This window comes from Passer montanus, unplaced genomic scaffold (assembly GCF_014805655.1).
Source record: "Passer montanus isolate IOZ18808 unplaced genomic scaffold, ASM1480565v1 scaffold20, whole genome shotgun sequence".
NCBI classification, from domain to species: Eukaryota; Metazoa; Chordata; class Aves; order Passeriformes; family Passeridae; genus Passer; species Passer montanus.
Genome location: NW_024366592.1, coordinates 7,979,272 through 8,004,879, shown reverse-complemented (window position 1 = coordinate 8,004,879; position 25,608 = coordinate 7,979,272). Strand labels below are relative to the sequence as shown.

Genomic DNA, 25,608 nt, shown 5'->3' with positions numbered 1-25,608 from the left:
GTGCCAGGGCTGGTATAGATGGCATGGCAGGAAAACTTTTTTACACAGAAAACATTGTCAAGCCCTGTAAAGGGCTGCCTAAGGAAGTTGTGGAGTCATTATCTCTGCAGTTATTTAAAATATATGTAGATGTGGCACTTACAGACAGGATTTATTGGTGGACTTGGCAGTGCTGAGTTAATGGCTGGACTCAATGTTCTTAGAGTTCTTTTCCTACCAAAATGATTTTGTGGTTCTTTTTTACTAGATTTTAAAATCAGCCTTACCAGCCTTTACATTCAGTAGTAATTTTCAAGGTACCTCATAATCTTGAACTTGGAAGAACTTTGTGACAGTTTCTGTGACACTGCTTCATTTGAAAAGGTCACAATCTTCCCTCATGTCTACAGTTTTGGAAATTGCTCAGTTGTTTCCTTTGGTAGGGCAGTTGTTTTTCAAAGAGCTACTCAATAGTTTTCCAAATTGCTGTTAAAATTTAATTCACTTAAGGATAATTGACTTTAAGCATTTTTCAGAAGAGAAAGAAACAAACAAAAGAAAAGCTAGATGGTACCATGACACCAAAGACAGGACTTAAACTCCCCTTTTTGCTCTTGTTTTGCCCTTTAAAGCTCTAAATATAGTGTAGAACTAGGAGAAATCATTACTTTGTTTTCCAGCAGAAATACTGAAACTGTAAATAAGAAAAGATCCCTACTCCACTGATCTAAGATCATCTACCAAATTGTGCCTAGCAGGAACCATCTGCACAAGGGACTGGGGAAATAGACCACTTACTTAAGCACTAGAAACACTAAAACAAAACCCCAAATCCTGGACTTGTCATTTAAAAAGATTGAGGAGATGCTGAACAAAGACTGTCCAATGTATGAAATGAATAAGAAATCTGAGAGGAACTGTACAACCTCTTATATATTGCACCTAGTCCTACCTTACATCTTGCATCTAAATATGAAAATTTGAAAAGATTGTATAAATACAATAATAGCTATATATATTCACTTTCTATGAAAAAGATATAGATCTCATATATAGCATATCATATTGAGAGAAACATTGTTTAACAGAAACATAATTTGACTTAAGCATATCTATTATTTTAGTTAAAATCAGTACCATATCAACACTATGAACTAGCTAAATACATTCATCCTGGGAGAGTGTGTCCAAAAAAACTTCGAACACAATTGCCTTACTTAATGGCGGCATGTACAACTGACTGCAAAAAGAAAAGAGAAAGAAAAAAAATTAAATGAGGACATGTACTGGTTTTTCCTATTGAGTTCCACTTCTCTTCCCTCCAGTGTACTTTCCTTTTATCTATCAGAAATCTGAATAATAGTTTCTCCTACCTGTTCTGTATTTTCATTTCCTCGAACTAATTTACTTCATCCACAGATAAAAATGAAAATTTGTTTGTATTTCCCATCAGATTTGTTACTGATTATTGCCAAGTTCCTATTGAGAAGAATTTATGATTTCTTATATTCTATTCAACATGTTCCTTTACATGTACAGTTTCCTTAAATGTGTTTTCTTTAATATTAATTTATCTCTAATTTAATTTTCTCTTATGTGTTTTAACATTCCATCCTTTATTTGGGATGCATGTTGCTTCATTCAGTTTTGCAATATTTTACATCTTCTTGACCTCTTTGATCTAATTCCCTCACCCTTTTTTTTCCTCTTGTGCTCCTCATTGTCATTTTACTGCTCTTTTCACCACTTCATTTTTTTCCCTTTTTAATTTCTAGGATGATTTCTCCAGCAGCTATGCTCTCTCAATTACTCAATTACATACTCCCTTTTACATTTTTTTCCTTCTTCCAGTACCCCTCCTGGGTTCTACCTCCCCTGATGCTGCAGAAAGATACAAGGTCTTTCCTGTCTGTAAAAGACAATGCTCTCCTGCCTGTGTTTTAAACTGGGAAGAGGACATCTGCCTAAAGATGACATCATTCCTTAGCTCTCCAAGGAAAGTGGTGTGGAGATTCATCAAAGAGCTGGCAGGTATCTTGTCTCCTTTACTCCAATGTTTTATCCATTGCCGTAGCAACAAGCATGGGAAGGAGCACACTGATTCCTGGCCAAGCCTGTTTTCTTCTCTCCAGCTTTCCTTAAGTTTATGTGTGCCCTGACAGGAATAAACCTAAACCAGGGGTTTCTTGTCTGCAGTTGATCTCCACCTGAAGAAGTCTTCACTTGTTGCCCTGTGTGCCCTTTGAGGTCTCAAGGTGATGTTTCCCAGGAAGGATCACTGATTTTTGGAAAACTCTTGAGGAAGGAAGGGGAAAGGATTCTATTCTATGAATTGACTTATGGAAAAGAATGGATGCTGGAATGACTACAATAGTTCTTTTCATAAAGTTGATATTAAGGATTTTAATATACAGCACTGGTTTCTTGACTTCCTATGAAATCTTATGTTCCAGGTCTTGTAAGCAAAAATTTTCAGATAACTGCAGGAGTGGTGCCAACATGTGTGTAGGACAGACAGGGTCAACAGTAATAAAATAAATCATGGGGGGCTTACAGCAGAAGACAGATAATATGTAAAACAGATGTTCCAACCTCAGCCAGGAGAGACAATTGAACATGAGCTTAATGTAGCCTAGTCTAAGATAGGTTTTCTGAACTATAGTCTCTGTTGATACATAGAGTATACATACAGTACACATATGTGCAGTATTTCTGGTATCAGTGGAACAAAAATCTGGATACTCAGAACTCCACAGCTCTATAAATAATACCAATCAATGTTGGAAGTGGCTTGGAGAATATCTATATATTGAACTTTAAATAGTTAAAATGAAGTATACAATGATTGCAGTGACAATCCATTTAATTTAGTTCTGATAAATTTAAAAAAATGGAAAAATAATGAAGAAGAAAAAAATTTGTTCATTTAAATGTAAAATGAATAGCAGAATGTCTGATTTCCTTCTTGAGCACCCACTCTACCTCTACCTAACAGGGGAGCATGCCTGAAGAGATTCTGGATAGATGAGTTGTTAAATGTTCAGTGTTTCGTTTCTCTTTTGAAAGAAGTCTTAGGTGGTATTTATGATTGGATGATGTAGGTACTTGTCACTTACTACCCTATGGCAGTATGAGACCTCACAACTTCTGGTTCAGCAATTCTGTGTTTTATTCAGTAAAGAGATGAGATGGAACACCACTTCCCACTTATTTCCCACCTTGGCAACTATTTTCCTAAGTTTCACTAAATCTAGTAGGCAGAACACACCAATTGTTTTCTATGTTACCAGCCTTGATAGAATTTTCCTTCCCTAAAACACGTAGGGTTTTTTTTTGGTTGGTTCTTTTTTTGTTGCTCTGGTTGGGTTGTTGGTTGGTCCTTGGGAGTTTTTGCCAGCCCAACCTACCTTTTGTGCTTTGGGCATGTCGGTGTGGCGCTGGGCGCGTACGGACCGCGCGGATTTGGGCGGTTTTATTGGAGCACAATACATCTCCAGCCTCCTCAGGTCACAGCTCTGGAAGCAGCATTCATCCACTATTCCCTTGTGGTGCAAGCGTCTACTGCTGGATCCATACCCCGTGGGCTTGCCTGTTCAAAACACAAAGGGGAAGTTTTTAGGTTAGAAAGGAAATGCAAAGGTCTCAGGAGCAGTCATATTATTGAGGTGTATTATGTTAACTGAATCACCAATGGCCATTGTAGAGGCTGCCTGTGTGTATCTATTCTAAGACCCTGTTCTCAGACACCCCTTTGGATATTCCTTTCCAGATATTCCTGGAAATGGACAGTTTTGATCTCCATGTGTGGTTGCTATTTAAACATTTGAGCGAATCTATGCCTTCTTAGAAAAGTATTATTAAAATATTTTATCGAGCTGCATTAGCTTCAAAATTAGAGAGGGAAGACACTGAAATCTGACATTTGGACAGGAAAATTACCTTTTAGCTTTTGCATGAAAACATTGTTGAGCTAGCTGAGGTAGCTGGCGTGTAAATACCATAGATCACGACTGTGTTGTAGGCAAGTATTTCCTAGTAAAAAAGGCTACACTGAGGTACTGTGTGCAGTCAGAGTGTGTTCCAAAGGGAAATACTGTGTGCCACTGCACAGGCTGTAAGGTCTGCCAGCTCAAAAGTGGGAAGCTGGAATCAAAGTTACAAAGTAACCGATCAAATAGGAAGGTTGATGGAACAGATAAAAGTGGAAGATTTTTATATTCCATAGATTTGAACAAGATAAGAAATGGGACTGATATCACATGGCTTTCCTGTGGTTGCATTTGTGCCAGCCATCTATGGAAAACACTTAATTGGCAAATATTTTGCATTTTTCACTCAGCTCCAGTAAAGGCCAATATTTTCATTCATAAAACTCTTACACGCTTATATTTTTTTGTCTTTTTTTCCTCCTGTGGCTTATGATTTCCTTAGTAACTGCTGAATTCTCTGTTGTCCTACACAGAGATTAAAGACCCATTATTTCCTGGGATTGTTTGTACACAACCAAGTTGGATATGCAGTTGCCCTGTTATGACTAACTAGAAATGAAGGAACTGTAAATTCACAAAAAGTAAGTAGTTTCTTACTACATCTATTTTAAAATTCTGATAGAATTTGATTTTAGACAGTAAAATTCTGAAAAGATTAAGTGTTTTGTTTTGACATTTTCAGCATTAAATGTTTCCACTTACAGAATGATCCACATTGGTTAAGAAATGAAAAATATGGAAAAAAAAGGCAAGCATGCCAAGAGCCAAAACATGAAGTAACTCAATTCAGTCAGCTCTACCAATTTCTTTTCTTGCCTTTTTTTTTTTCTCTTCTCCTTCTCAGTTATATCACTGAGACCAAAAATCTGTTATTCACAGAGTTTGGCAGGAGTTTACATTTCAAGAATTACTCAAGTTAAATAAAAGTTAAGGATAACAAAAAAGATGAATATTCAGTTTCTCTTTGGGAACTTATTGCCCCCAATGCTGAAACAGCAAAGTCTAGGTTGATATCCCCTTGTTTGTCCTGCAGCTGTCAGTTTGAAAAGACAACACAACATTTTACAGTTCCCTGTGATTTAAACATGTATCCACTGATGAAGAACCTTTGAGGCCTTGGAATATTACCAAATTAAAAGACCTCTAGTGGTACAGTGTGTTTCACATTTTAACCAGCAATTCAGCCAGTTAAGAACTAACGATCCCTATGAGCTTTATAAACCCAGGAAACAGGGGTTTTAAACGTCTTTTTTACCCCCGGGGACCATAAATTAAAGAAAAAGAAAAACATGCTTACTTAGTATATTGCAATCCACTGGAGGCCTCTATATCGTACATTGCCTGCTAAATTATTTGTTTCATAAAACTAAACAGTAGAGCAAGCCAGGAGTAGATTACAGTAATATTTTGGTTTGCATCTGTGTGTGTTGTTTTATGTGTATCATTGAAAAGTACTACAAATACTAAGATGGGGAGTTTGGTTTGGTTTTTTTGTTTGTTTTTTTTCCCCCTAGATTATTTTCCCTCACTGAATTGTAAAATGAAAACTTTTCCCAGGAGATTTTTCCTGAAGCTTTTCCCTGGAGATTTTTCCTGATATCTGCCAATCTGGTTGTTTTAGCTTAATACTTTTAAAATTGAGCACTCCTGATAAAGTGTGTAGTGTCATTACTTTGCAGTATACCCTCAGCTGTGGGTCTTATGCCACATATGGTCTTGTTCCCATTTAAAGCAGGGAAAGGTAAATTCTGTTCCTGGATATGCAGGTGCCAGATGAACTGTAGGTACAAGAACTGGTTAGTTAACCTTCCTTTTCTTTTATCAGTCTGTCCATTTTTCATAAGAAGTAAACCCTAAAAACTTCTGCTCAAGTTATTTTACCCTTCCATGTCCATATTTAATGATTTATAAAGTTGATAAAGTACCTTTACTAACCTATTCCTCCTGCCTGCTTTATTTAGTAATCAGTAGCAACATTTTTCCACACCATATAAATATGCATAAATAGTTAATTCAAATCCTGAATCCTGGAATCTTTCTGGTGAAAATCTCAGAGTACTTCAGAATCATTTTTAGAGTAGCCAGACCAAAGACATCTACGTATTTTTCTTACAGAATAATAATTTTATAAATGACTATATAACATCTAATAGCTCTTCTAAAAGCTTGTATGGGACTGTAACAAGATGGGAATGGAATCTTTATCACACCAGTGATGATTTCATAATGAAACATGACATTAACTTATTTGTAGGCTTAAATATTCGTGCATCATATGGCATAATAAATACTCATCCTTTATATAGAGATAACATTAGCATTGGGAAGTCGGAATTTTTTATTCCAATAAATGTTTTCCCAAGGCTTTCAGAAGTCCAAAGCAATCAAGTATACTTAAAATTTGTGTGATACAGAAAGTGATATTACCTAAAGTGCTGTACAACAGAGAGAGCAAATTAACAGAAAAAAGATTCCTTTCCAGTATCATGATCCACAATCATAATTGAGAAGTATTTGATGACTAAAGTAATTTTTAAGCAATAGATTTTAAATTGCTGCTGACCTCTTAAGTGCTGCAGTATACCAAGATGCTATCACAGAGGAAGATGAGATAAAGAATTACAAGGAGATACCACCACTTCTAGAGATGTTATCACTGTTTAGCCCATCTGTTCTGGCAGGACTTGCAGGGTCAGATGGTCCCAGTTCATCAAGTTAACAAAGTATGCACTTAGATCTAGGCAAACGTTCAAGCTCCTACGTGGTGCGTTGGATTAAATCACATATTAAACAGTGAGCTCTCCTGCACAGGGACTGATATAACTAAGCACTTCAGTTGCTTTTTAGACAAGAGTCCATACTGGTAAATAAATGGCAGGTGGTTCTGCATTTTTAATATAATTTGTACTCCTTATTTTTGTTTTAATAGTATTGCCTTCAGTATGGACTGCACCTTTTGTGTCACTATACTGAGCCCACACAGTTCTTTCTCATCTTTCTGACATAATTTGAGTGCTGCCTCCAGCTGTTATCAAAAGTTCCTTCTATTTATTCAACCTTCAAAGTGCTGCCTGTGGACATACAACAGTCCTAGGCATTCCTTTTTGCTGATGTACACTAATTTCCTTGGAGGTTTCTTTCCTTTTTTGTCAATGGCTAGCTCAAAAGAATTTCATATCATGTAGGTCAAAATTTTCTTAATAGATATTTGGCTCTTATTTAATCTACTTTATCAAATCTGTGGATGTCTCCTTTGGTGCACAACAAGATACAAAGTCCAGTCACAGTGATGTCTCCTGAAAGCAGTCCAAGGTATCAGATTCCAATAGTTCAACAGCTGGCTTCTCCACTAACAACACTTCCCTTTAAATGATGCAAAGGCAGTGGAGTAATTCAGCAGGACTTGTTTACACTTGGTTTCTTTCTGTTCTTCCTCATCCCACCAAAATATCCTCCTGTTGCTGCCACTGGATCTGTTCTACCACTGGTTTCAATGTGAGAAGGACTGGTGTAGGTGGATACAGAAGTTTCAAATGTCAAATTATCTAGGCATTCTGTGTAGAACCATAATCTGCTGTTGTAGTATTAAAATCAGAAATCACATGAGAAGTAGCCCAGGATAAATGCAATCTAGGACTCTAGAAAAGAACTGGGGTTATGTGTTCTGGAACATTTATGTGACTTTGTATTGGCTGTTGTGTCTTTTTAGCCAAGCAGTAGAACTTGACTGGCATGTAGACTGTAATTCAGAAATACATCATAAATCTGAAAAACTGCACTTAATCCTAATCTAGTATTAGAGTCAATCTTCAACTGCAGCTTTTAAAGAATGGTGAAAGGCCATTGACCTATTAGAGTGCTGTAGTCTTGTACCAAGAAACTCAAAATGTTTCCATCAAAACATTGGGGTCAGGTGCAGTTTGGAAGCATTGACAGCAGCTTACAGCATCAGGAGGTATGGGAGCATCCTGTAAGGCAGCAGGTCAGTCAGTCAGGATTTTCCTCTGGCCTGAACAACAGGCTGAGAGTTTGTGTTGCTGTATTATAGCAGACTAATTGAATAAGAACCTCCTGTGATCCAGACTGGGAGCTGGTGGTTGGAGAGGTTTTGAGTTGCATGTGCTGTGTGCCTTATGGTGGCACAAAAGGCTAGGGATGCTAAGCTTGAGATTCATCTTGCTCATCTTTGGTCTCTGATAATTAGGGATCTAGTTTAAGATTGTGGTATCAACAGGCAGCTGTGTATTAACAGTGAATTTTTCCTTATTGAATGCTTTGCTTAATATTAAATTTATTCTTGTCCTCTGCAGGAAAGATTGTTCTTTCATCAGCTACAGATAAAGCTAATTGATCTAGCCTTAGCATACATGCACAGATTCTTCTAGGAAACTGAACTCAAGGAAAATGAATTAAATTAAAAATTATTTGTCCTAAATCACAGAATGTATGCACCTGGTGGAGTGCAAAGCTGTTCTCTTTCATTTCCAATTTAACAATTAAATATGACAAATTGTCCTAAAGAACATGCCAGCCAGTGTGCTGTTTAATTATGTATCTCTGTATCTCTTTGGCTAAATTCTGTATGTTAGTCTAGTACTGTCTATTTTTGCATTATAAATGCCTTCATATGCAAAATAAGAGACTGTTGATATCACTTTTCATCTCCCTGTAATCTTGAACAAATGGATTAGTGTTATATTGGTAATACTTCTTGAGGGTGCTCTGGAATTTCTCATCTGTATTTGAAAAATTATGAGTCAATGTTCAATCAGCAGGAAATTCCTGGGTTTTGATACTTCTATGAAGTGTTAAACAAACAAGCAAATAAACAAACAAGCAAATAACAAATCTTGGAGATTGTTGTAAAGTCCCCTACCAGAAATACCTCGAGGTTTAAATGTGCAAAGTAGGCAATCTGATTTTCATGTAAATAAGTTGCAAACATTTTGAAGTGACAATATTTAATATTTAGTTTCCATTTTCCTTCAATGTTTTGTTAATGCAAAAAAATTATTATGCTTAGACTGATTTTTGTTTGTATTCATCAAAATGAGCATATATTAGCATTTATAAATGCTCAATGAATGGATGCCCTAGCTCTGAAGTCTAATTTAATATGCATGAGAACAGAGGATAAGCTTTGTCAGTATGCAAAAGTAAAATCTTTATGAAAGCATCTGCATTTGTGAATATTGAAATTGCACTACAGCTACTGCTTTGTGGAACTACTGAGTCCAATGCATTGAGATGTTTGCTCTTTGCTCTGAAATCCTAGCAAGTAAGACTGGGAAAACATGGACACTCAGTACTAATCTATAAGAGAAATATATCAGGACTTCAGAGTGTTTTGCCTGAATAAGTGAGATATATAAGCTTCACCTTTTGAAAAGAAGATAGCTCTTTGATATTTCAAATGCAGAGTAAAATAACTATTTCACTTCTTTAAAGTCAGTGAGACAAGTGTAGCTTTTTTCCAGAAGATCTTAATTTGTAATTTGTATGACTGTTTATTTAGTCTGTCCCATAGTTAAATATTTTTTTCTTATAGAAATATCCTTTCATAAATATTTTTTTCCCTTCACTTAGAATTGGGAAGGAGTTCTTCTCTTCCCCTAAACTTATTTCCAAAGTACAGCACTTGTAACATCTTCTTCTCACATACAGGAGTGCTGTACTCTACTCTTGCTGTGGAATAGATGTTTTGGAGGCCGTCAAGTGTATTTTAAGCATGTGACAGAGCCATTATGCTTCACACAGTAATTCCCAAGCCATTTGCAGTGTGTGAAGAGATAGCACTACAGTTTTGAGTGTTGTGCTGGGATATGAAGCGGGAATTTCAGTGTTTAGATATTTTTGAGGAAAAAAGAACTAGAAAAATAATGGGAAACAATATTGATGTCTTATTTTGCACCAAAACAGTGCTCTGGAGGGTGAAAACCTTGCAGACCTAGCACAATTCACAAGCCTACATCATATTCCAGAGCTGGAAAGTGCCAGATGCTGCCAAAAAATATATATACTTTGGCAAGGGAAATGCTTTGCTGAAGAGAAATTCACTACTGCAAGAATAGCCAGGTTTATCAGGGTTTAGGACAAGCTAATTAGAAGCCAGTAGGTCATTGCTAAATCTGAATATTGCACCTTAAAGTGCATTGAGGAGGGCAATGATAATACAGACATCCATCCATAATGAAAATACATCCTCTCCTCTTACACAGGCTCTCACAGGAGATAATTACTGCTTAGTCTTGTGTGTGGTGGAAGTAGGAACAGTCATGATAGAACCTTTCATATCCTTCTTATCCCAAGCCAGTGTAAAACTGCATTTTATTTGGATTACCTAACTGGGTGAAATATAGCATTGCACATACAACTGAGTGAAATTGTAGCATTGCTGAAGTCACTGGTAAATTAGTGCAGTCAGGATTATGTCTTGATGAATCAGATGGCAGCAGTTACTTATATATAACCTGATCCAAGGTCTGCTAAAATCAATGGAAAGATTTCCACTGTCCTTAGTGGGCTTTTCAACATGCAGTTATTGAACACTTGCTATTTATTCCAACTTTAAAGCTCAGTAAGTAAATGTTATCTTAGTGGCATCTAAAGAGATTTCAGGGAATGGATGTGATGAGATTCCTTGAAGGAAGTAAGAAGAGGAGGATACTGATGTACAGTGTGAAGCTGAATGACTGATACGTGCTTAATGCCACTGACCACACAACACTCACTACATTGCTTTGCACTTTGTAATCAGAATTTTTAGATCTAAAGTTACTCTTTCTCAGCTGTAGGCTGAGAAATGAAAGCAAATAGCAAATGACAAACATGGTACTCTAGCTTTTGCATTTTGGCATCATCATCTGCTTAGAGGCAGAAGGTGGGAATGGCTGTTCCAAGTCCCATTGAATACATTTCCCATTGTAGGAGTGCACGTATTGGCACACATTACAATTTTAATTTCTACAGAATAGTCGTTACAGGAGGATTAAGTAGGTAGGCACAGGCCAATGTCATCTACCAGAGAGGGAGACAACTTTCATTTCCTTATTATAAACAAGTACTGGTTGACAGCAGCTGAACATGAGCCAGCAGTGGCCCAGATGGCCAAGAAGGCCAGTGACATCCTGGTTTGAATCAGCAACAGTGTGGCCAGCAGGACCAGGGCAGTGATGGTCCCTCTGCTCCTGGTGAGGTCACACTTGCAGTGCTGTGCTCACTTTGGGGCCCCTCACTACAAGAAAGGCATTGAGTTGTGTGCAGAGAAGGGCAGAGAGCTGGGGAAGGGTCTGGGACACCAGTCTGATAAGGAGCAGCTGAGGGAGAGAGCTGGGAATGTTTAACCTGGAGAAAAGGAGACTCAAGGGAGACCTCATCACTCTCTACAACCACCTGTAACGAGGCTGTAGTGAGATGAGGGTTGCTTGATTTTCACTTCCTCCAAGTAAAAAGTGATAGGAAAAGGGGAAATGGCCTCAAGAAGTACAAAGGGAGGTTCAGGTGGGATGTCAGGAAAAATTTCTTCACTGAAAGGGTGGTCAAGTGTTGGAACAGACTGATGAGGGGAAGATGGAGTCACCACCCCTGGAAGTGCTCAAAAAATCTGTAGGCACTTTGTGACATGGTTTAGTGAGCAAGGTGGTATGCAGTCAAAGGCTGGACTTGATCTTGAAGGTCTTTTCCAATCTTAATGGTTCTGAAGGTGTGGCAATAGAAGAGAAAGTAGGAGGGGAAAAGAAGGTAAGGCCAGTAAGGGCCTGGCTCACTCCTCACTGACACCATTAACTTCAGTGGGCTTGCTCTAATGTGCTGTGAGGTCTGTCTAGGAAGGTCTCACATCATTGCCAGGGGCTTTGCCAGGGAAAAGCGTCCAACCTTGTGCAATGATGCAGCAACAGAGCCTAAGGAATGAACAAGATTCATTTTTGTGCCTATGAAGTCCTGAATCTTTAGACTTTGCTATTGAACTTTTCTGTACAATGACATTAATTACTCCAGAAGTTACTTTGAGCATGGTCAGATGACTTAATGCTTTTGGTGAAAGTCCAGCATGTAGTTTTCCTACAGCCAACAGTTTAGATGTGAATAATTTCCCCCCAAAAATAATTTTTTATTGTTTGCTACTTTTTGCCATATTGGGATGCTTTTACTTGTGAAGATGGACTTGCAAGATTCCTGATTAGAATGTACAAATTAACCACTACATTCGGAAGGGAAATTAAGATAGAAAGATTGAGACAGATTCTTTGATCTTCTGAGATGCTAAAGAGTACTGTACCCTAAATTACAAAAGCTCTTTGTAGAGAAAGATAAGAACTAAATTTGAGTAATATTTATGGAATCTAACTATCAATTATTTACACCAGAGAAGGCTGTGTCACTGCCAGGAACTGAACCTACATCAACATAAGCACCAGGCTTTAACTATATACCTGTCTTTCTTTAACCACATTTTTGAGTCAGTTGGACATGTTAAAATATAATCTTGAGATGAAACATTCATTTGAGGTCATGATGCTCCCGTTAAATTTGTCAAAGGAGATAAAAGTGAAGCTTTCCAGGGGAGTACAGAGTCATTAGGGAGTGAGGATGAGGTCATTGGGATGAGAAAGGGACAGTGCATTGTGGCTGGAAAAAAACCCAGAACTAAAGCTAGCTAAAATATGGTCACATTTGGTTCATCTTTCTCTCACACTATCAGTTGTAGCTCCATCCTTTAGTGATTTGGTTTTGCAAGTAGAAGCTAGGAAAATCAATTCTAGTGAAAGGAACATAGAGAAAAAGAAGCCAGTTCTGTATAAGATGAAACTACACTTGCTGTCCTTGTCCTTCCAGCTCACCCTGTTATTGCTTAAGACATGCAGGGGGATTATAAGGGAACACTGGTATAGTGCAGGGAGAAATTAGTTCCAGTATAACACCTTAAGTACCAAAACTACAGTTTCTGTAGGATCCTTGAAAATAGAAATACTTGTAAGCAGTAAAGCTGTTTTATGAAACAAAGAGGATGCAATCCTTCTTTTGTGGGGCTGACAATCCCCTCTACAGTCACACTTCCCAAAAGGGAATGCAGTTTCTGAATAAATTTTCTTTCAGTTTTCACTTGCTAAGTTTCAGTGGCCTTTTCAGGGAAGTTCAAAGATTTTAAAAGTTCATTTCTATTAAAAGAAAACTTTTTATAAATAACCAGAATTATTACTTTATTTTATTATTTTCTTTCCAACTTAAGTTTGATTAATGATTGAAAGTTTTGCATCAGTTAAAGAGGCTTTTGAATGGCTTCTCTTATTTTGCAATCCTGTTGTCCTTTTGCTTCACCAGGCTTCTTCTCTGGGTCATAGGGGAGTACTATAAACTTTAAAAGGGCTGTGGCAATGTTGATCTGGCCTTTAAATTTTAGGTACTCACTGACTTTTCTTGAGCCACAACATCCACAATTATTTAAGCAAGTGGCTCCAGTTCAGCAGAAAAGCAGTAGGATGAATAACTATTCTGATAAGTGTGTAGAGTTTTGCATTTCTCTTATAGGTGCCATAATGTGTAAGCTTAATGGTGACTCTGTAAATCCTGTTAGATGTACTTTGTCTGCAAAATCATTCTTCCCAGTGCTTGGCCAGTGTTTTTCACATCATGTCATCCACTTTGTCTGAACTATGGTGGTTATTTATAAAAAAGTGTTGTGGAAAAAATTCTTAGGCATCACTGGCCAGTGGAGGGCTTACAAGTTGTCAGAGCAAATGAGAAAGTAGAACCAAGTAATTCCTATAAAATGCATTTCTAAAGGATCTCTTGTTGGTTATTAAAAATCACAGTCCTTTTTAATTCTCAGGTCTTCAACACCTATCACTCATTTTTTATTCTTTACATGCTAAAAAATCTCAAAGCCTGGAGGACTTTGAACAAATCTTTTGATCATCTGAAAGCAGAGATTCTGGGTTTTGTCTTGGACATAGACATCAGTATGAATATCTTTAGTGTGAGTCTTTAGATATTTAGTTCTGAGGTTATAAGTTATTAGCTGTGTTTGAGATTAAGAACCCTGTATTCCAATTAAGAGTTAAGATGTACAAAGGAAAATGTTCAGGCATACCCTGTTTGTACCCAGAATTTGGCTTAATAAGATCATAAATATCTTCAGATAACTAGCCTTAAGTAAGTAGTTAATTGTAGTTAATCCTACAATTAAATCTGGTATTGATATACATAAACTGAATCAAACAGCATAGAAAACAAAGCTTCCATACAAGAAAGCCACCTAAACACCAACCTCCTTGAAATTTTTTTGTTTTTGCTTCTTCTATCTGATTGGGTACAACTGAAGGAGTTGGAGAATGTCCAGGTGAGGTTAAATTATTTTTCAGATATTAGATGTGCAGTTGATTTTCATTTAATAACATATCCAAATCAGCTTTCTCATTATCTACTCAAATGTCATTGAAAAAATGAAAAAATACTTGCAACCTCCTGCACTATTAGTGTTTATACAGTTTACAATATTTCTTTCTTTCTTTTAGGTCTTCTGTAGCAAAACCTTTTAGAGTTCTTTCCATCAAGAGAGATTTTTTTGGATAAAATATGACCATTGCTCTCACTGAAAATTTGGGCAAAATGTATCCCAAATTAAATTGAATTTTTTGTGGTTTGGGAAAGTTGGATTAATTTTTTCCTTTGTTTTTTTTCTTCTAAATTCCTCTAAACTCCTCACTGCTTGCCAGAAAAGGAGGTGCCAAAACAACCCAAGGAGGATGTGCAGTCTCTCCAGAAGTGAGCAGTACAGCAAGTTTAGTGAGTGTGGCTGTTCACTCATTTTCCCCATTTGTGAAATTTAGAAAAGTTTCATGTCTGCAACCAGGATAAAATCCTAAATGGAAGGACAATGAAGTCAGTTCCACAATTCTTCTTGTCTAAAATGGGTCTGAGTTTTCCCTTCTTTGTTTCTAAATGATTACCTAAACTGAATCTCTTGTGATTTGGCTTAATTATTTTCAATTTCTCATCATCTGTTAGTTGGTTGTGTCTCTCATGTGTTCTTTCTTGACTACTTCTGATACCATTTCAAAACTTTTCTAACGAACTTCCTAAACTCATTCCAGAATTCTAGGTGTTCTTTGTTTATCCCTCTAGCAGTTAGACAGCAGGGCATTAAATACATTGCTATCAATTTAAACTTCATAGTTGTTTTGACTTTCCATTCAGCGTCATAAAACTGCTATGCAATCAACTGTGATCACTCTAAAGACAATACCCACAAAAATAAATTATTGCATATGATTTTCTCTATGCAGCTTCAGAACAGTATTGCTTTAAACCAGATACATTTAATGTATGTCTCCTTTAGAACTGGTGACAATAAAATAAACAACATCCTTGCTGTTTGTTTTTTCCCTCTAATCTTAATGATACAAAGCATAAACCAGAAGGTTTTTATACAGAAATAGCTGCACATTATGGACCTGTGTGGGACTGAATATCTTTCTCTCTTTGTCTATCTCTCTCTACTTGCATGGCTGTGATCTTTTGCCATACTACCACTTGCAAATAGATCTGAGCACTGGAATATCCTGGATATGGTTACATTATAGTGCAAACTGGCTATGTCTTTGGAAGGTTTGAATTATTCTGTGATAACTGATAACTGATAAATTTTACCGTAGCACATAAGATTTTCAAGAAGGGTTTCTGTCCTTTCAATTGCTCACATCAATTGCTCTTAAGGTCATGGTCTGTTGAAAAATTTAAACAAAATATTTATCTGACAAGGGCTGCAGTTTATTTCTATATTATTCTCAAGTTTTTGGATTTTTTTTTTAAATTAAGACTGTCTTTATGGTCAGTCATACATTATGACATATATGTTTGTTTGTTTGTTTTTTACTTCAGGTCTGAGTCTGAAATCCAGGAGGCTTTTTAATTGTTGAATCTCCTGGGCAGTGTGTGCTGTTGAAATGCCTGAAGACTGACAGTGACATTATTCATAGTTGTTGTTCTCCTGTGTTATTTGTGTACAAATTATGGCCTGTAGGTCCATTTCTTATTCACACTAGAGGGCTCCTTCACACTTGCTTAGCAGTGTGGCAGCACCTACAAGTCAGAGCAGTGGAAACATGCTGCAGTGCAAGGGTTTGCCTGCATTTCAGGACATAACAGGCTCCTGTGTCTTTCCCTCACAGAAATTGCTTCTGCATATTGTAACACTGGCACCTCATGAGCAGTGTCAGACTGTTCTGTGGTAATTTTCTCTCCTTCTTACCACAAGGTGGGAAGAACAGAAACACTACAGAACTATTTCTGAGCAAAGAGAAGTTAAGATTTGCTTCCTGTTCAGCCTAAAGGTACTCATGAGAATAATAAATATCATAACCAAGCCAGCTGATAAACTGCAAATCTTACCTTGAATGTTTCCTAAAATTAGGTAAGATAGTTGGAGACTATTGAAAATCATTTGGACTTGCCTTTCTGCATTTGGAGTGGAGGAGTTGATTTAATTTCAGTACTGGGGACTAGTGTTTTTATAGTTTAGGAAAATGCTTGCGCTAACTCTGCATGTTGCAGTAGTCTTTCCTGTCAATATTTGTATCTTAGCCTACAGTAGATCAGATAACACAAAATAACTAGAAAATTAGAAGAAAGCTTAACTGTTGGAAGAAGTTACCCCCATGTGACGACTATTCTTGACCTTTTTTTAAGACTAGAATTTCAGGACATTTCAGTCATCAGTTGTAAATACAGCTCTGAAATTTGAAAACTAAGTTGGTAGAGGAGATGTGAAATCAGGAAGCAAAACACTTCTCAAACATCTGTCCTGTTCTCTGTTATCTGTCCTCTATTTCACAACATGAATAGTTTTCTTAATTTTCTATACAGAAATTTCTTAGTATTAATCAGATTCAGCTTTCTTAATGTCTAATTTAAGTGAAGTGTTATGGCAGAAAAACCTGAAATTTACTGACAAAATAGCTGTGCGCTATAGTTCAGTAAACTTTTGGTTTTCTAAAATAACTGAAATCTCTTCAGTGTGAATGGCTGCGTAGAAAACAGCATCTATTCAAATAACAATATTGGAAATTGCTCCCAAAACACTGAGTTGTGTTGATATTTTAAAACACTGCTACTGTTTTCCACAGCTTCAGCACTCAAGCTCTGCCCTGCTCTATGTCAGCTTCATGCTTGGGAAATGTCACTGGAGTGACAGCTGGCGAAGTGAAGGCAAAGAGCAGAGAAGCAGCACTGGAAAAGGCAAAGAGCAGAGACAAAGCACTGAAAAAAACCCACTTGGAACATACTTCTGTGTTGTAGGGAGAAAGGATGCCAGAAATAAAGAAAGCAGCACATGGGTTTTAGTGTGCACATGTTCCATCCTATGTAAAAGACTGTTCAGTGCTGGTTGTATTTAAACATACATGCACCATGGGCAGCACATTTGTCAGGACTCCTTGCCGTTCTTCAATAAAGCAGCAACAGGGAAGATTATCTTTCTCCTACTCCAGGGTGACGTCACTACACCGATAAGTAGGACTTAGAAAAGGTTTATGTTCTTAGCACTAGATTTAAAGAATATAATGCTCCTTTTAGTATAGTAATTTCTAGCTCTACTAGTTTTCAATGTTTATCTTGTAAGATTGTTGGGAAATTCAGAAATCATTTCTCTGGCTGGAGAGGAAAAGAGTGGGGTGATCTAAGGATAAATAAGCTTTCTGCTGTGGAGTTCCTCTACCACTGTATCACATCTGGCAAGTGTCCACAAGGTCTCTCAAAGTGATATGTTGTAAAATTGCTAAAAATGTACTCTTTGAAAACTCAAAATATTGTTAAATTTTTGTATTGAAGTTGGTAGTAGTCATTGAGTACTTGTTTCCTAATAGAACAGACATTTCTGATTTATTATTTCACATTTTAAACTTTCACATTAGGCACCATACTGGATCAAGAGAAAGTATCAGTGACAGGACACTTGTTCTTTCCTTTTAATCAAAAGAAAACAGATATTATTGTACCATGTCCTGCATCTAGCTCAGATTAGTTTTGACTCATTTCCTTACAGAAATTGCTGAAAACGCTCCAGAGTTCTTCATGGACAATTCATTCATTATTGTCTCATTGCTCTGGCACAATTATATTAAGTTGTATTTAGTGGCTGGAAAAAGAGAAAGATGAAGAGTTAGCCCTTCTGGATGGGCTATATGGCATCTGCTATAGCTCAAACTGGAGTCAGTGGGGGGCAGCCCAATCCCTAAAGAGCAGTTCATCCTGATTTACTGCACAAAGTACATATAAGTGTTTGAGAATTAAATACTTCTGCAAAAGCAAACTAAATATCCACTATCATCATCTGAGCAACAGAACAAAAAATGTAGTAATCATACACATAAATTCTGATTGTTTGGCATGGTAACTAATTGTTGGAGAAGGTCAAGACACCTAATCTCCAGATTGCCTGACATTTGCTAATTTTAATCTCTGCCTTAATGCTGTTATAACTTAACCAAAAGTTAACTGTTTGCATTTCAGGTTTTGTGAATTGTGCATATTCTACAGGTTCATGAGGTGTTTTGTTTTCTTCTTGTAGAGGAGTTGGAAAGAAAAAGGTGCAGCTAAAACCACTGAGTCATTTCTGACAGTAAGATTGGAAGCTATACAATTTTGCCCGTTAAAATGTACTCCCCTCCTCCCTGAAGTGTAGGCCTGTTTTACTGAATAACTTTTGTTCTTCCACCATGTGAAGGTGGAATTTGGGGAAGAGGCAAAAAGGAATCATGGTTCAGGTTGGAAGGGATCTTAAAGATCATCTAGTTCCAACTCCCCTGGAGATTACTTTGGTTCAGATGTTTTTCTTGTTATACTTCCCTCACGATAATTTCAAGGAATTGTCATCTAGCAACTTTCCTGCTGTTTAGAGTGGCTGCTGTCATTTGTTACTGCTGCCATAGGTGAACCTGCTGCCTGATATTGACATTTCCCCATCTGAACACTGACGTGAGGTTTCTCTTAAAAACATTTTTTCTTGGAATCTACTGGTACTGGAGTTAAACAAGGTGTGGCTGCTTTGTGGTCAGGTGGGGTGGTGTGGGTGTTTCTGTAGAGATGCTTCACAGTCTGCACCAACCAGGGCTGCAAAATCGATATTTGTGTGTCTGTCCACTGATGGGCAATGGCTACTACCGGGGCAGTCACTGCCCAACCCAGACCTGGTAAGGAAAATGTGACAAGGTTGCATGTGCTGTGCGTTTGTGAGAGCAGAACTGTCCTTGAAACCTGGTTCAAAGATGATTCACCCTCAAAGGAGTCAAAGTCCTAGTTCAGGTAAGGTAGCTGCCAAACACAGAACTTTGTTAGCAACTTTTAAAGGCTCCTCTGTCTTAAATTACATTTTGTTCTGATTCATTGTTGTCACCTCTTTTTAGATGAGGTTTTTCTGCCTTTTTTGTAACACCTTTCTCTTATTGCTAATTCTCACCTCCCTATCTCCTTGATGCAATTCTTGATGTTGTGTAATGAAAGTTTTTAGAAGAACTGTATTAGAGTGTTGCCTCCTTTAAATTCATGATGGATACCTCAAAGCTCTAAGACTTTTTTTTTCCTATTGTTTCTACATTAAGAATACTGGAAACTTTTGAAAAGAGTTTCTATTAAATTTGAAACAGTAAAAATTTTCTCATGTGATTTCTCCAAGTCAAAATTATTTAACAGTTCTGAAAAATAATGCCTTCACAGTTCATCAGCACAATTTTGACCTAGCAATGATAGATATCCTAAATACAGGGAAGTCACTCACTTCAGAAAATTAATCTCATGGGAATATTGATAGATATGGGACTAGGAAAAGAGCATGCAAGGAAAGTGTGCTCTTCTCTGAGGTAGTTCTTTGGATTTATTGGCAGAATGCTGTGGAAAATAAAAGAAATTGCTTACTAGGCTCTACCACTTTATTGAGAGGATGCGAAGGAAGTGTGAAAAGTGGAATGTGTGGGGGAATTAGAGTGAGAGCAGAGTATTTTGTTGCTGGCAGATGTGTGCTAGGCTTCACCATTTTACTGGGGTGGTACAATTTAGTTGTTATGACACATCCAGGAAGAAAAACAGAAAACACGAGCTGGAGGCTTGGAGAAAATTAAATGATGATGACTCAGAACTTACACCCCAAAGTAAAATGAAGATTGAAACATTGCACCAATTTGTTTAGAAGAGAAATATGATGCATACATGAAAAAATGAGCTTCCTTCAAGTTATTGGAGCTTTGCACTGATCTTTAGATGAGGAGGGTAATATTAGAAAGTTAGTGTCAAGGTGAAAGGCAAGGATGATCATGGATAAACTACAAACTGAGCTTATATTTTTGCTGTCATTTTCTTTTCAAAGTATTCTTTTTGTTCATTGTGCAGTCAGCCCCACATCTGCTTCTGCTGAAAACAGAGGAAAAGTGTTTCAGTGCCTAAAAGTGTTATTGTTTGACTCGTTTGGCTGGGAGAATGAGTCTCAAGTAACCTATGAACTCTGTGCCATATTCCTGCAGTAAGCAAAGGGCCTGCTGGGGTGATCTACTTAACTTGCCATTAAGTTTTATGTAAACTGTTATAACATTGTTTTTAAAAGGGTTTGCAGGATTCTCTGCAGTAATATGGCATATATTAACTTCTAGACTGAAAGTAGTAGCCAATTTGTATCCCTTATGTAAACAGATGTATTTTTTTTTGCATTTACTGAACTGTCTTCCTAAGTTTGATAGGCTGTTACCTATAATTTATCATCAGTACTGCAATGTGACATTTAGCTTAAAACTTTAACCCTTGCAGTATTTAGGTTGTATGTGGGTGCTTCTAAAAAGTAGTATTGCGTTGGGGTCCTGAGTTGTTACCTGACTCAGGGGATTTCAAAAGCAGTTTTAAAAGGTGAATAAACATCATTGCCTCATTTTCACACGTGGTGAAAGTTAGACAAATACAGATAAAATTAGTTGGTTCAAGGTTATGTAAACCAGTTAGTCCCACAGCCAGAAATAGTCCTAACCCTCCCACCTGCTTACTCTTTATCTATTTTCTATCTAAAGAAACACTTTTCTCTTCTCTGAAATATAGAAGATGGTTTACACAAATTAGGCTTCTCATATTAGAAAGTCTAATTTCTGGATTCTTGGAATGCACAGAAAGGGACTGTGCTAGTCATAACTGCATACTGCTGGACTCCTACATTTCAACATCTCATAATTTCTTTTTCATGGTTGCAAAATGTATTATTAAATTTTCTGTACATGTGAGAATTTGGCTAGCAAGAAGATCATCTTACTCAGCATATCAATCAAGTGACTGTGTGTTTGATTCTGTAAGTAATCTTGTCCAGAAGTCTTGTGCACTGTAAGTAGTGTTTATAATTGCCTGGTGTTGAAAGGCAAGATGGTGGTCTGGTTACCAGAGAAATTCAGGTATTTTTATCTTTGCCAAAGAAGCTGTAGTACTGTCTACCCAAGACAATGATGTTGCATGGAGCACATCACCCCTTCTGAAAATGTAACCTCAAATCTCACTGAATACAGGCCAGCCTAAGGGGCACAGTGAGCTTTTATTTCACATTTTTATGCATCATAAAGACAGTGCTGGTGTTCTCCTTGATGGATTATCAGGAGGGCAAAGGCTACATCACACCACTGCTGCTGACTGTGATCACAGAAAGGCACAATCAGACCGACATTCGTTCCTCTGGTTTATAGCTCCAACATGCTGATATTCCAAAAGGACGGATAATGGATAACACCAGCTACTCCACACCACATGTCAAGTGGCAAGGGGTACGTGTCATTCCCTTTACTAGTACCTGGCAATGCTGAGCTCTGTTTATCACCAGCCACTTGGCAACAAGGACTATTCTTGGTCAGGGCTTTGCTGTTGCCCTGCAGAGCAGCTACTCTGGAATTTCTGCAGCTCACAGGAACGAGGCAATTCCTGTTGTTCCAGTGAGAAGATAATGTTTCCCTGGAAGGCCACTTAGGGTTGAAATAAAGGAGAGGAGGATTACATTCCCAATTTCTGTTACATGTTGTTCTCCATTGCTTGTAGTTGTTGGACCAAACCTGTATTAAACTCACTTGTGCTGTTACCTGCACCATTTACTCAGCAATTCAGGTGTGCTATGGGGTATATTTTTTTTTTTACTATTGATTGCATATATTTTGGTGCTTTTTGGCCCATATTCAGTGTAAAAGCCCAAGTGTTTTGCTGTCCATTAAAATGATCATGATTAGCTCTCTTACTAGACTATATCATTGTGAATTAGATTGGTGATGAAACCTTTTCTGTGTTTGGTGTCTGAATCCAAACTTCCAGTGTTAACATTGGCTTAACAAGCTTTATATTTTCTGCTTCCTTTATACAAAATACAAAGAGCTCATATTTCAAAATAAATCTCCTGAACTGTACTTTATTTAATAGCTGACACAGCTGAGATTTTAAGAAGCTGAATGCACATATAATGCATTTTAAGAAGTGACATTGCTATGGTTATGGGTTACACAACAATATGATGTCAGCCCTCTGATTGGTGCCATGGTATTTAGCAATGCCACTTGGACAGAAAAGTTCACACACAGAAGCCTGTCCAACAGTTCTAAGAATTTTATATCTTTTGAAGTATTCAATATATTTCTTTATGTGTTGAAGCACTGGCCTTCCAAAACCCTTGTTTTCATTTTCCAGCAATCTCAGTGAACTTGGGGTCATTGGATTGTTTGCTTTCTCACTGGCTACACTGAAATCAAGCAGCCATCAGCTAAATTAGTATAGCTTGAATGTGTCTAGAAAGAATTCAAAGCAGACCTTTATGACAGCGTTATGACTGTGCTTTTAACTTAGCATGAGGATATAATACAAACTTAAGAGGTAGAGGTGGTTCAAAGGAAAGGTGAATTTTAGTACTGGCTCAAAATGAGAAATGATGGGACTTTCAGATTTCAGCTGCATGTTTCAGTTTTATGTGATTGTAGATGTTCCAGAAATAAAACAATCTACTTTTGATACAAATTAAGTTTTGGTTTTCCAAGCCATCTCTCCATCTTCTGCAACTATAGGGAAACACTAAAATGAATACTTCAGCAAGATATTATCAATGTATACTGGCATTTTGGCAATCATAGCTTATCAATTCCTTTGTCTGGAGGGGGAAAAAAAAGTCAAATTGAGGCCAGTTTATAAAAAAAATCATATTTATCTGTTTAGGTTGTTCAGAACCTCCAGTTTTCCAAGTGTTATGTACAATATAGTGATGCAGAATGGAAAAAGGAGGAAGGAAACCAGGTGACATACTAAGTGTTTTTTTATTTAGTAGATTACTGTTCATTGCAAACAAGGCTTGGTGTGTGAAAGACATAGAATTTTTATGGTGACTGTTGAGAAATGGACTGATGGCTTCTGCTAAACACTCACATCATAAAATCACTTGAACGGATCCTCATCCAGTTGGCAGTTTCAACTGACTACCTGTATGGATGAGCCTAATTCATGTCACTACAGAAGACAGGAAATTGCTGAAGGTTTAGAAGGAAACTGAGCTGGCAGTGTGCCCTTGCAGCCAGCAAGGCCAATGGTATCCTGGGGTACATTGGGAAGAGTGTGGCCAGCAGGTCGAGGGAGCAGACCTGCCCCCTCTGCTTGGCCCTGGTGAGGCACATCTGGAGTGCTGGCTCCAATTTTGGGCTCCTCAGCACAAGAGAGATGAGGAGCTCCTGGAGCGGGGGCAGTGGAGGGTGACAAAGATGATGCAGGATCTGGAGCATCTCTCTTATGAGACACTTTGGGAACTGGGTCTGTGTATTCTAGAGAAGACTGAGAGGGGATCTCATTAGTGTTTATAGAATACTATAGAGGTCGGTTCCAAGAGGATGGTGACAGACTTGTTTCGGTGGTGCTCAGTGACAGGATGAGGACCAAAGGCCATGAACTGAAACACAAGAAGTTTCACCTCAACATGAGGAAGAATTTCTTTCCATTGAGGGTGGCAGAGCACTGGAACACTCTGCTCAGGGAGGTTGTGGAATCTCCCTCTTTGGAGACATTCCAAACCCATCTGGACTCATTCCTGTGTCACCTGCTCGAGGTGACCTTGCCTTGGCAGAGGGCTTGGACTACATCATTTCCAGAGGTCCTTTCCAACCCTAACAATTCTGTGAACTCTGAGAAGTGTTAACACAACTAGAGTACTTGATGAACTTTTAGTGAACACCTTCCATGGGGTCCTTCCTTAGCTGAAAAGGAAATTTAATTTGTGTTTTCTCTTAATTGCTTTTAACCTGTTCATCTAAAATCAGAACTCTTGACCAAGAGATTTCAGAAATTTAAAACTTTAAATATTTTTGCATTGACTTCTGTTTATCATCAGACACTTGGCAGCAAATCTTGTTCTTGGTCAGAGCTTTGCTGCTGTCCTTCACAGGAGGTGCTCTGGAATTTCTGCTGCTCACAAGAATGAGGCAATTTCTGTCAATCCAATGAAAGCAGAAAGAAGCTAATGAGCCTTTGGAAAGGTGTTTGGATTTGAACAAAACCAGAGGAGGACTATGTTGTTTTTTTCCCAGATTTTTTGGCAAAAGTGTTTTGTTAGTTCAGGTAGGATAGAGTATATGATAAAGCTGCTTTTGAGGAAGGGGCACACTTGCAGCTTTGGTTTTGCCTTTATCCTTCATTGTTCCCTGTATAAAGGGAAAGTACTACTTCACTCTATTGCTAGGTTAAATTAATTGACATTTGTATCCTACTTTGAACCTGAAAAGTTCTAACAGAAATACAAAAATTTTTTAGGAAATAAAAGTTTTTGCCATCTCCAGTTGAATATTCAATCACTAGGGCTAAAAAACTGTAGAAATATTAGGAGGAACAGATGATTTCCTGGGACATTTTAGTGTATAACATATTTGTCTGAAGGCTGCAAGAAAATACTTCTATGATGAGCACTTAAAAGGATTATATGAGGGAAATATTAATTCTTATTTTCTGCAGTGTTTGGATCTTGGAAGTCAATTAAGCTTGAGACCACCTATTACATAATGAAGACATTGATTCTTTTCCTTCTCCCAAGAAGTGTATATTCTGCATAACTATGGATATAATTCTTTTTGTTAAATGCTTTAGTCATTTAGTGATGGGCTGTGTGTAATAATGTAAAATTTATAGGCCTGTGACCAAAATTAAGACTAATACTCCCTGATTTTAAGGAATTCCTAGACACAACTTCAGTCATTGTTTCTTGCATTAAACTCTGTTTGCATTGCAGCATGCTTACAAGTGAGTTTAATTTACACATTCCTGTATTATTTGCTGTTACACAAAGTAATACTTTTTAATAATATTTATTCCTTATATTACAATGTACTTTGAATGATTGCAGTAAATTTAGGTGCAGTCAGTCTCATTGCAGTGGAGACAAGGTCTAAGCCACAAGTATCTGAAACTCCTAAATAAGACATCCTAAAGAATTTTGTGACAATTTAAATTAAATTCTCCTGGTTAAAAGACAAAGAAAATGATAAGATATGCATTGTCTCCAACTTTCTGCAGTGATTATAATTTTTCCAATGTTTGGTTTTCATCCAGTATTGTTTGTGGTGCACGTTGAGGCTTTGGCATCTTGCAAATGAGGTTAGTAGAAAGGTAGCATTTA

General features: G+C 37.4%; 1 protein-coding gene across 3 annotated transcripts in view; it reads right to left on the bottom strand.

The window, feature by feature from the left end:
* IGF1 (insulin like growth factor 1) overlaps positions 1 to 25,608 on the bottom strand; it is a 54,603-nt gene that overhangs the window by 11,753 nt on the left and 17,242 nt on the right. For all 3 annotated transcript variants that reach the window (XR_005627377.1, XM_039708308.1, XM_039708309.1), the window contains one exon: positions 3,387 to 3,568. Coding sequence is in view for 2 of the 3 variants with exons in the window: in XM_039708308.1 (XP_039564242.1) it covers positions 3,387 to 3,568 (182 nt within the window). In the remaining variant the exon portion in view is untranslated. The remainder of the gene's footprint in view (positions 1 to 3,386; positions 3,569 to 25,608) is intronic.